General features: G+C 44.0%; 1 protein-coding gene across 1 annotated transcript in view; it reads right to left on the bottom strand.

Moving 5' to 3' along the window:
* VPS53 (VPS53 subunit of GARP complex) overlaps positions 1-12,505 on the bottom strand; it is a 124,331-nt gene that overhangs the window by 10,031 nt on the left and 101,795 nt on the right. Inside the window, 2 exon segments of the mRNA XM_012185438.5 lie at positions 8,185-8,254; positions 12,236-12,384. Of these exon segments, the coding sequence (XP_012040828.2) occupies positions 8,185-8,254; positions 12,236-12,384 (219 nt within the window).

The following is a 12,505-nucleotide window of genomic DNA, read 5'->3' as shown; positions in this document are numbered from 1 at the left end:
TACAGTTACCATGCTGTACGTTAGGTCCTTGGAACTTACTCACCTTAGAACTGAAAGTGTGTACCCTCTGACCTTGGAGAAGGCAATGGCACCCCACTCCAGTACTCTTGCCCGGGAAATCCCATGGTGGAGGAGCCTGGAAGGCTGCAGTCCATGTGGTCGCTGAGGGTCAGACACGACTGAGCAACTTCACTTTCACTTTTCACTTTCATGTATTGGAGAAGGAAATGGCACCCCACTCCAGTGTTCTTGCCTGGAGAATACCAAGGACGGGGGAGCCTGGTGGACTGCTGTCTATGGGGTCGCAGAGAGTCAGAAAGCACCCTCTGACCTCCGTCTCTCCATTTCCTGCTTCCCCTAGCCCCTGGCAACTACCATTCGATTTTCTGTTTCTCTGAAATCAAGTTTTGTTTTTTTTTTCCTTTTAAGATTCCACACAAGTGATATGTTAGAGATTTTTAAAAGGATATATTTAGAATATGAGTACTCTGTCAGTTACATATATTGCAAATATCATCTGCTACTCTGGCTGGTCTTTTGACAAAAACAAGTCCTTGAGTACTCCAAATAATCTCTTCTTTTACGATTAGTACTTTTAATGTTTTGTTAAGGGATCTCTGCCTAACCCACAGTCATAAAAATATTCTCCTTTTATCTTCCAGAAGTTTTGTTGTCTTATCTTTCATTTTCAGAGCTATAATCCACCTGGAGTTGGGTTTTTTTTTTTTTTTTTGAGATAAATTCACCTTTTAAAAGTGTACTGTTCCGTTCCAGACATCTCATCATGCCACAAATAAATTCCATGGCCATTAGCAATCGCATCTCTTTCCCTCCTCTCCTCCAGCCTTTACCAACCAGTAGTCTGCTTTCTGTCTTGCGGATCTGCCGGCTCTGGACATTCCATATAAATGGAATCATACGTTCTGTGACCTTTTGTCTATGATTCTTTCACTTAGCATAATGTTTTCAAGGCTCATCTATGTTGCAGCATGAGTAAGTACCTCATTTCTATTTACAACTGAATGATATTGCCTTGTAAGATTAAGCCACATTTTGTTTATCCATTCATCAACTGATGGGCATTTGAGTTGTTTCTACTTTTTGGCTATTATGAATAATGCCACTCTGAATATCTGTGTACAACGGTTTACATGACACATTTTTCCAGTTCTTTTGGGTTTCTATCTAGGAGTGGAATTGCTGGGTTATATGGTAACTCCATGTTTAACATTTTGAGAAATGGTCAAACTGTTTCCCCAAATGGTTGCAGCATTTTGCATTTCCACCAGCAGTGTATGAGGGTTCTAATTTCTCCACATCCTCACTGGAACTGATTTGTTTTTTTGGGAACTGACTTTTGTATATGGTGTGTGGTTAGGGTTAAGATTAATTTTTTTCCGGGACTTCCACAAACAGAAAAACATAAAACAGAAGTAATACTGTAACAAATTCAACAAAGACTTTAAAAATGGCCCACATCAAAAAATTCCTTACAAAAAATAAAGATTAATTTTTTTCCCACGTGGATATTCAATTACCCAGCACTGTTTACTGAGAAGACCATCCCTTCCCAACTGAATTATAGGGCTGCTTTTGCCATAAATCAAGTGTCTGTGTACGTGTGGGTCAATTTCTGAACTCCACTCCTTTCTGTTGGCCCATTTGTCCCTGTGTGCTTAACTACTTTAGCATTAAAAGCAGCCCTGGTATCTTGAGGTTTAAATCCTCCAACTCTGTTCTCTTTCTTAATAGTTATTTCAGCTATTTCTGGTCTTTTGCATTTCCATCCAACTTTTAGAATCCGATTATCAATTTACATTCACACCCACAAGCACCCATCCCACCCCTGCTGGGATTTCACTCTATCTATAACTTTGAAAGAATTGACATTTTAAAAATACTGAGCTCATGGGACTTCCCTAGAAGTCTAGTGGTTAAGACTCTGCTGCCAGTGCAGGGAGTATGGGTTCAGTCCCTGGCTGGGGAACTAAGATCCCACATGTCATGCAGAGTGACCAAAAATTTAAAAAAAAAATATTGACCAAAAATTTTAAAAAAAAGTATTGAGTCTTTTAACATATGAACATGGACCTTCCTGTCATTTTAAAGATTTTCCTTAATATCTCTTAATACTGTATCATTTTTTGTGTAGAAGACTCACATTTTAAAAATACTTATTACCACCTAGATTTTACTGTATATAGTTTCATTAAAATTTTTTAAATTGTTTGTTGCTGGTATATACAAATATTGAAAATAATTTAAATACTGACCTTTTTTTGGCCCCCGCCTACTAAATTTCTATTCTAATAGTCTGTCTATAGATTCTTCTGGATACTGTCAATCACAGTCATGTTCTCTGTAAAATGTGAAAAATGACAGCTTTGTTTTTTCCCTTCTAATTGTATACCTTTTATTTCTTTAAAATTTTATTTTTTGCCTTATTTTCCTGGCCCGGACTTCAAGGGCAACATGGGACAGAAATGTTGACAGCAGACATCTTTGTCTTGTTCCTAATGTCAAGAGAAAAATCTTTCTATATTTGACCATTAAGCGTGATGTTTACAGCAGTTTTTTTTCCTATTAACCGGTTCATTTCATTCATGAGCTTGCTCGGTCCTCCCATCTCCAGGACCTTGATGATCCTGCCATGGGCATAAACCCCTGTGGAGTGTGGCTGTGCCTGTCTCTTTGCTCTGTGTGGCACAAAGGGAGGCCCCTTTTCGACTGAGTGATAGAGGAGGCTTCAAGTTCTCGGTGGACAGGATGGTCTCATAAAAGTCAAGATGGGCCAGAGCTAACAAGACAGAGAAAAGTGAGCGGTTAGGGAGTGAAGAGATTCAAAAAGCTCCTTAGAAATAGAGAAGGGCTGAACAAAGGGGAGAAAGCTCTACAGTGTGCAGATACACAGTACATTGAAAAAAAGGGAAGGAGAAAGTTTAGCTTTTCTGAACACACATTCCATAATCAGAAAATCTAGAAGGAACTTACTTTAAGCACTAATTGAGTTTTGTGTCATTTCTCAAAATTTAATTGTGGATATCACTTAAAATGGGTATTATGTGAGGGTGGACCACTACATTAAAAAAAAAAAATCTTGTTATTATGGAGAGTTTCAAACATGTATGACATAAACAGAATACAGTGACTCCTTATGCAGTCAGTTGTATTAACCAGAGACATTCTCACATGCTCATCTCAGTTCATCTATGCCTACAATACACTGGCTCTCAGCTGGGGGAGGGGGGTGTTAGTTCATCCTCCCACCCCCGGCCTGGATATCTGGCAATGTCTGGATGTATTCTTGGTTGTCAACATTGGCAGGGTATCACTGACAACTAGTGGGTAGTGGTAAGGGATGGTGCCAAACATCTTATAATGCACAGGGCAGCCCCACAACAAAAAAGCTTCTCTAGCCCCAAATGTCAATAGTGCAGAGGCTGGGAAACCCTGCTGCAACCACTCCCTGTCCCTCACTTAATTTTTCTGAGGTTAAATTTATATACACTGAAATGTATAATTTTTAACTGTACAGTTTCGACAAATGGATTTATCCGTGTAGACCATCACATATGTTTCTGTATATACCCTTTTAAAATAAAATCACCTTTAACACATTTTCTTCTATTCCTAGCTTGCTGAGGTTTTGTTGTTCTTTTAAAAAGTGGTCATTTACATGTATTAAATTTTATTAGTACACTTTTTCCCCCCCAAAGGAGTGCTTAAAAATACCCTGGGTCCTTTTCCTGACACAACAGTGAGCTCCTTCCTCTGTAAGTTTGTGCAAACGGATTCCATTTCTACTGTGTGCTTGGTCATACATACTGTGGCCAAAAGATTAATTAATGACCCTGCAAATCCCACAAGATTCTCTGAAAATCACAAACTAGCAAGAAGCATGACAAATACTGGTATGGTTCAGTTCCGCATGCCCTTGCAATTGCTCAGGCAGACTCTGGGGCCCAAAGAGAAATAATTTACTTTATACAGTGATCAGGGAAAGAATCAGGAGCAGGAAAATGTCTCCTTTACTATTTTTGACACAAGTATTAAAATGCAATCTAAAATTAGGATCTAGTACCTTTGTGGCAGAGGCCTCTGAGATTAGGCCTCAATCCTTGACTCTCACAGCTTTTGTTAAACTTGGATTACAGCTGCTATAAGACTTGTGACAGAATCTGTTTCATCAAGACTTTTTTCTTTCTTTTTTTTAAGCAGGAGTTTTAACAATTTTTTAAAAAAATGTGGACCATTTTCTAAAGTCTTCATTGAATTTGTTATGACACTGCTTCTGTTTTATGTTTTGGTTTTTTGGCTGAGAAGCATGTGGGATCTTAGCTTCCCGACCAGGGACTGAACCCGTACCCCTGCACTGGAAAGTGAAGTCTTAATCACTGGGCCACAAGGGAAGTCCCAGAATCTGTCTTAATCTATGAACTTCTCTCTGGTAACTTCCAGTTTCCTGCATGGGCTTCTAAGCCCAGATACTCCGGCAAGCATGGACCCCAGCTAAACCTGAACTTCATGTGGGGAGCTTCCAAGGGCCACGATGCCCTATAGTTCATACTCATGGCCTCCCCACTCTCACCCGAGGCAGGGCCTATTGAGATCAATGCTCCCCTGCCACCCACTCATGTTTGTCTGGGGTCTGATGAAGTCAAAAGCCAGTTTCCAGATGGTTTTCTCATTCAGATCTCAAAGCAGAATACTGGCCAAACTGATATTTTTCTGAAGATGCGGGCTTTTGGAGTCTGAGTTGATTATTTTAACATTCTTTTAGAGAAAGGAAAATCTGAGGAAAATAGATATGACATTGGATTCATGTGACAAGATGAAAATAGCATGGTTGCTGAACACTAAATCAGCTTGCAAGGCCTGGGCAGAGCTGCAAACTCATGGAAACATGTTCCCAATGAGTCAACTCTGTTCCAGGGGCTTCATCAACTCTAGAGACTTGAGAAAATTAGTTTCTAGAGACCAGAAACAGAATCCAAAGCTTCTCTTGGACCCACTAAGAGCAACCACTCTATGCCCTCTCTCATCACACACAGCAGTGAGGTGAACAGAGGGTCCCCGGTGAACATGTGCTCATGAAGCTGGACGTGCTGGGGCATTATTCTGCTGTTTCCCGAGGAGAGGGTTCATTCTGTGCTTATGACGTGCAAGCGGCAAGGATTTCCAAACACTGAAACTCTACACTCAGACGCAGTCGATTAGTGTCTGAGTCCACACAACCTCCCAGGACGTTTGCTGAAACAATGCTTCTGACTCTGCTAAGCTGGTCAGCCAGACAGCCCACGTCAAGCATTGACTAGATGTTTCCATGTGAGAAGACAGGCACTGACAGAGAAACAAACTATTAATAGTAAGAGCTGGCATTTCTCGAGGGCTTCCCATGTGCCTGATGTTGGGTCAAGCACTTCAATGCACTGTTGTTATTCAGTCACTAAGCTGTGTCTGACTCTTTGTGACCCCATGGACTGCAGCAGGCCAGGCTTCCCTGTCCTTCACTATCTCCTGGAGCTTGCTCAAACTCACATCCATTGAGTCAGTGATGCCATCCAGCTATCTCATTCTCTGTTGCCCCCTTCTCCTCCTGCTCTCAGTCTTTCCCAGCATCAGGACCTTTTCCAGTGAGTCGGCTTTCTGTACCAGATGGCCAAGTATTAGAGCTTCAGCATCAGTCCTTGCAATGAATATTCAGGGTTGATTTCCTTTAGGATTGACTGGTTTGATCTCCTTGCTGACCTTCTTCAGTACATTATCTTGTTTAATCCTCACAACTACCCTGTGAGGTGGTACTGTGATTATCCCCATTTTATAGATGAGGAGACTAAAGCCCTTGAAGGGTAAGTAACTTGTCTAAAGACAAACAGCTGCTGGGTGGCAGAGACAGGATTCAGCATCAGACCTTAGTGATTCTGGAGCCCATAACCTTAAGGCTCACACCTACTGCCTTGCTATAGTGTAGGAAGGCCACTCACTTACAAAAAGAGTATAAAACATACAGCACTTATGAGATTCAAGAGATGCCTGTTATTCACAGGTATTACATCTCTGGCTTTGATATTTTTTGATGGACCCATGATATACCAGGGCACATGCTGACCTGCCGCCCTCCTGAGGCCTGACTCAGACCAGCACGGCCAAGGGCCCAGGGTTGGGGCAAGTCACGGAGCTAGGAGAGCTGAGCCACCACCCAGTCAACTAATCCAGTGGAAGAGCAGGAGTTATGGAAATGCCTTGAATTATATATTCTCCTTACTTAAAAATACAGTTCTTTCAAATATAGAAAGCAACTGAAATCAGTTCAGTATTGCTGAATAAAGGTCTACAGAGGATTTATTTTAATGAATATAAAGGGATCATACATGATCAGTACATGAACAGTTTGCATCTAAGTAAGTGTTTTTAAATAATTAGGGGCTGGGGGACCATACTCAATATTTTGTAATAACTTCTAAGGGAAAAGAATCTGAAAAAGAATAGATATATGTATACATATAACTGAATCATTCTGCTGTACACTTAAAACTAATACCACACTGTCAATCAACTGTACTTCAATTAAAAACAAAGAACAACTAAACCTTCGAAAATAATGAGAATAAAGGCAAACTGAGCCTTCTGTTTACATCTGTATGAAGATTAAGGAGCTACAATTAAATGGCTTGAACAATTATAAACAAACAGAAAATGAATTAGGGGCTGAATATTATTGTTTGTTTTTAAAGGAGCTTAAACTGTTCTCCAAACTCAAGCTGTTCAAATTACAGAGTGTGAACAGGTGGTATCTGAGCAGAGGCAACTGCCATGGCACCCAATTCAACTCAGCAGTGCTGAGGCAGCACCATCTATGTAGACATGTCTCGAGGCATAGAACTCAAGTGAGCAGGGTGGGGCTGATGGAGGAAGACTCGCTGGGTGAGGTGAACAGAGCTTCTCCGTAACAAAAAGATACGCCTGTCTTTGCTTGTTGCTCGTAGGCGGCCTCTGCCCCAGCCACTAGGACCCAGAGTAACTGAGAGCCACTGTGGCTCCCTCTGCCCAGATGCTTTTCTCCTAGTCCTCCTCCGGCCCCAGCTCTCAGAGGTGCCTCCTCCAACCATCCAGCCTAAAGCCACTACTCCTCATAGAACAGAGAATATTCAGAATATAAATATGTGAAGAATATACTTAGGGACTTCCATGGTAGTCCAGTGGTTAAGAATCTGTCTTGCAATACACTTCCCTGGTGGCTCAGACAGGAAAGAATCAGCCTGCAATGTGGGAGACCCACGTTTGATCTCTGGGTTGGGAAGGTTCCCTGGAGAAGGGAATGGCTACCCACTCCAGTATTCTTACCTGCAGAATTCCCTGGACAGAGGAGCCTGAAGGGCTACTGTCCATGGGGTCGCAAAGAGTAGGACACAACCGAGTGACTAAAACACTTTCACTTTGCAATGCATGAACATGGATTTGATTTGTGGTTGGGGAACTAAGATCCCATGTGTTGTGGAGAAACTCAGCCCACATGCCGCAACTACTTAAGCCTGCGCACTGCGACTAGAGAGTCAGTGTACTGAAACAGGAAGATTCCACGCGATGCAGGGGAAATTCCATGTGCTGCAACTAACACCCGAAGCAGCCGAATGAATGGGTAAATAAATATTTTAACAGAATACTTCTCTATAAAAATATGACTGGAAAATTCCACAGACAGTGAAGCCTGGTAGGCTACAGTTCATGGGGCTGCAAAGAGTCGGACACGACTGAGTGGCTAAGCACGTGGCACATAAATACATAAAGAATATAATGAATATCATGCTCCTAAGGTATTCTTTCAGATAACCTAGCTTTATACCCTGCATACTGAGGTAAAAATGATCTTCTGACTTATCTGTTACTTGTATGTTATCTGTCTTTTCTTACTAGAGTGTAACATCATGAAGGAGAGGTCTTGTCTGCCTGTTCACTGTGGTATGCCCTGTCCCTAGAATCAGGCCCAGGTACTTAGGGGGTGTGCTCAATGGAAAAAAATGCTTTAAATAAATGGATGAATGAATTAAGCTGCCAGATCATCATTCTGTCCTCAAACAGGGGAAACTGGTGGTTTTACGATTACGTAGTGCCTCTGGACTAGAAATATGTGGTCTGATCCACAGTAAAAGTGAGGGGAACAGCCCTATACCAGCTTCACCTCACCTGTTCTGCCCCCACCATGCTGATTGGCTTGCACTTGAAGAGGTGGGTGATGAACTTGGGAATGAAGGAGCTGTGGATAAAAAAGAAGTGACGGATTAGGTTCATTTTCTCTTTGGTAAAGAACTGCAGAAATTTTTCATTTTTTAAAGTTCTTATACTTCCTTCTGAAGAAAATGGAGAATTAAAGTAGATATTCTTATGTCCTACCAGCATGGATTCTTTTTCTCCCCCCCACCCCCTAATGAAAGCCCTGGTTTTATTTAGGTAAATCTGGCCTTGGGATGCTGGGGAAAAGCTGATTCCTCCTAAACAACAGAGGTGGATTCTAATTAGCCTCAGCCAGGCAGAGCATGGGGTTCCTTGGGTGACTGCTGCTGGTGCTGACAATTTGAGGACATGATCCAAGCCAGCGGGAGGGAAGGACTTCACTGCACAGCGGGGGCAAGACTCTCTTCTTTTTCAGCCTGTTTGTGTATTTGGATTTAACATCTAGAGCTGTCATTTTCCCACTGTTCTAAGGATGAAGCCAGGCCCAAGGAGAGCAGGGTCAGTAGAGAACCTGGGTCCTTAGTAACATGGCTGAACCACTGCATCAGCCATCTTGGGATCTGTCCGATCTCCAGACTTTGGTTACATGAAATTAAAAATTCACTGCTTAAGTCATTTTGAGTCAGGCCTTCTATGACGAGTAGCTGAAAACATCCTAATGGATGTGACAACCGAATATACATGAGGTGGTTATGGGACCTTAAATGCGAACATAGGAAATAATTGCTAAGGGAGTAACTGTCAGATCAGGGAACAAAATACACAATCTCCAAAAAATTTACTGGGGACTGAAGGGCAACCTGGCCAGGTGGATTGATGATGCTCATCTGGGGAAAGGGAGAAGATAATTTTAACAGGTCAGGAGGGTTTTTTTTTTTTTTAAGAAAACCCTGCAGAGCCCTGAGTAGGGAAGGCTGAGTTGTACTGCTGCTGAACAGAAGGCATGGGAACCAGAAATGGCTAAAATCAGGCCAGATTCGAAGACCAGGAGAACATAGCGCCCATGGCCGAAAGCAAGATTTGGAGGTTGAGGTAAAGGCTGGCCAGCCTTCCCTCTCCTCACTTTACAAGCTGCTCTCAGGCTCATGCCTGCCTTTCTCTTTGCTCTCTCTACATTTTTTCCAGAAGGTTTGTGCCACTCTGAGAGACCTACTGGAGAGCCCACTGGCATGGCACTGGCACCTCCACCCCAGCACATCCAAGACTCTGCCCTACCCTGGATCCAGGCTCAGAGACTAGATCTCCTCTGCGCAGGCATTCAAGTCAGAAGCCACAGACTTGCCCTCAACCCCGAAATCCAGTAAGTTCTCAGTTCTTCCCTCAAAACCCACACCCACCCTTCCTGACCATGCCCTGGCTGCTGCCCTTCTCCTCCTCACTAGAGCTCTTTCAGTTGTTTCCTAACTGGTCTCCCAACCTTCAGCCTCATCACTTCTAATCCATCAGCCATTAATGGGATTTATTTCAGATGCAAATATGGTTAGGACCTTCCTCTGATCACAACTCTTGCAGATAGACCTTCCTTGACTGTCTAGCCCCATCTCGCTGAGCCCTGGTATCTTGTGATTCAGGCTGGCTGGCCACATGCAGATCCTACGACTCTAGGCAATCTGAATCCTCTGTGCCTTTGCTCACACTGCTCCCTCTGCCCGGAATGCCTTCCCCACCACCTTGCGGGTCAGGACACACATGTATCTCCCGGACTCTGCTCAAGGACAGCTTTCCTGTGAAGCCTCTCCTCAGTCCCCTCCACCATACTCTGCAGAGTCCACAGACCTCCACCCTAATAAATAACCTACCTGGTTATACTTATTTGCTGACATGTTTATTTCCTTCCACTTGACCGTAAGGCAAATGAAGCCAGGGACCACGTCTACTTAGTCAAAGCACTGAATTCTGCAGCTGGAACACAGTGGGTGCTCAAGGGGCTGCATGCTGAATGAACAATAAATAATAATGGCAGCAGCTAATCATTTTTAAATGTCGGCTTGGTACCAGGACTTTACCAGGAAGTTTATATGACTTCTCTTTTTTTTTTCCTCCCAATCACTATTAAGAGATCTGTCTCATCATGCCCATTACTGAATGGAGGAGAACCCACTGAGTGGATGAGGGAAGTCACTTGTGGTTCAAACAGTAGTTTCCACCAGGGGGGTGATCTTGATGTCTAAATAGCAGACTGTTGTTGCTTCAGAGACCAATAGTGAGATAATAAAGTTAGAGGGAAAGAAATGTCAGCCCCAGAGGTCAGATCTAGGGGAAGGCCAGCTAACTGATCAGGAGGCAGTGAGAGCAAGGGACTATGTGGCATGGATTCTTCCAGCTCTGAACTGGAGTCAGCCCAAAAAGTACGATGAGACTGAACTACAACTAACTGCAACAGCACACAGTTTATAACCTAAGGTACTTCAGACTAAGTAGGTTTTGATCATGCGCTTCATCTGGCTCTGTGTGCTGGACTATAGGGGGAGGGGTGGGGAAAACATAAGGATCAGGGACACGTCTTTGGGGGAAGAGTTCCAGCAATGTGAGGGATAACTGCCAGGGGCTCCTCCAGACCCTTGCAGTGGTGGCAGTGACTACTCTTGGCTGAAGAAGTGTGTTCTCACAGGCCCCATCTGAAGGTTCTGGTCTTCAGCTGGGATTTTACAGTGATGAGAGGGTACCATGGATTAAATTAAGGATCCACTTTCTAGATTACAGGTTAAACTTTTCCAGATGTGAGAGATGGCATCCTATGCCCAGCTCCCCCAATATGGGCTTAATGTGAGAGCCAAGGGCATTGAGAGAAGGTGAGCTGGTACTGGGACTAGTGAAGTAAACAGATCCCTTCCTCGCTTCAACATCAGCTCCATCAGGCTCCTGTGCAACCGCACTGGAGATTCTTGGTTACAGTAAATTTTTATAGAGACACTGTTCCTACTGGGAGTTATGGGGAGTGTCACAGTGTGATTTATCAGCAGGGCTTTTAACCTGCGCTAATGAGCACCCTGAGAGTGGAAGGGGTGTCAGCTCCCGGCCCATCTGCTGTCCTGCACACATTAATGCCTCCTGGGAGGGTCCACTAGAGCCTTTCCTGACACACTGGGAACTAAAGCTCAGGCCACAAGCCACACCGTAATTGTTGCTCTTTAGGGGCTCGTGTGTGAGGGGGAGGGAAAGCCTTAGTTGAACACAAACTGGGAGAGATCTGGGGAAGACAGAAACTTGGAGCCCTAAACCATCCTTGGGGACCTGGATGAGAATAACCTCACTTCAGTAGTTTGGACAGGGCCGTTCATCCCGAAGCCCTTCCCTGCGAAGTCTGCCAAAACGCTTGTTTGATAATTGGTCAGAGGAGGCACTGACCCTCCATGGTGTCCGGCCTTGGGGAAAACGGTGCTATGGCCAGATGCTGACTGGCAAAGGACCAAAACATCTCCCTGCTTTAAAACAACAAGCCAGAAGTATCCACACAGGAGGACGGGCAGGAGACACACAGCACAGTGTTCACTCCACCTACTTGGCAATGGACTGGCTCCCTGGCCTGCTCTTCCTGATTTCTGGTACCTTCCCTAGACTCATGGGTGTCCACAAGTGGATATACTCTGGCAGCCACAGGAATGAGAGCTGTGGGCGTGGAGGAAGAGAAGGCTCAAGAGAAACAGAACTCATGGTTCCCATCCTCAAAAGCCTATTATCCAGTCAGAGAGACAAAATACATACATGAAACTGCTGAAAAATAATTTTAATTATCCAAACCTGGGGGCAGGCAGGGGTACCAGTACGTCCACATGGTTCAAATGGCAGAAGCCCCCGACTCCTTTCTGCCTCTCTTGGGGGGTGGATGGTTGTGCTGCTGTTACTGTGATCTACCACATTAAGCAGCAAATTCCGTGTGGTTAGTATGTTTCTCTGGGGTACAGAAAAACTATTTGGATGGTGGGGACGTCTGGATTGGGTGCATGCTGGTGGTCAGCACGGCATTCAGAACCATCCAGTGATGCGGGTGCTCAGGACTTACTTTGCAAATTTAATGCAGAACTGCGTGAAGTATTTCCGCGTGGAGGCCAGGTTGTCACGGATGATGGGGACGTTCTGCTTAATGTGAAGGATGACCGAGGTGACGTAGGGGCTCTGGTCACCAACGTGCTCCACATTCTGCCACTGCATCTGCAAATGGAGACAAGGCGGGACAAGTCTTCAGAGCCTGTGCGGGAGGACAGCGTTATGCTGGGGAAGGTGCAGGGACAGGTGTATAGTACGGTGATTCACAGTTTTTTTAAAAATTGAA

This window comes from Ovis aries, chromosome 11 (genome assembly GCF_016772045.2).
Source record: "Ovis aries strain OAR_USU_Benz2616 breed Rambouillet chromosome 11, ARS-UI_Ramb_v3.0, whole genome shotgun sequence".
NCBI lineage: Eukaryota > Metazoa > Chordata > Mammalia > Artiodactyla > Bovidae > Ovis > Ovis aries.
The sequence above is the reverse complement of the archived record's forward strand: the minus strand, read 5'-3'. Positions and strand labels throughout refer to the sequence as shown.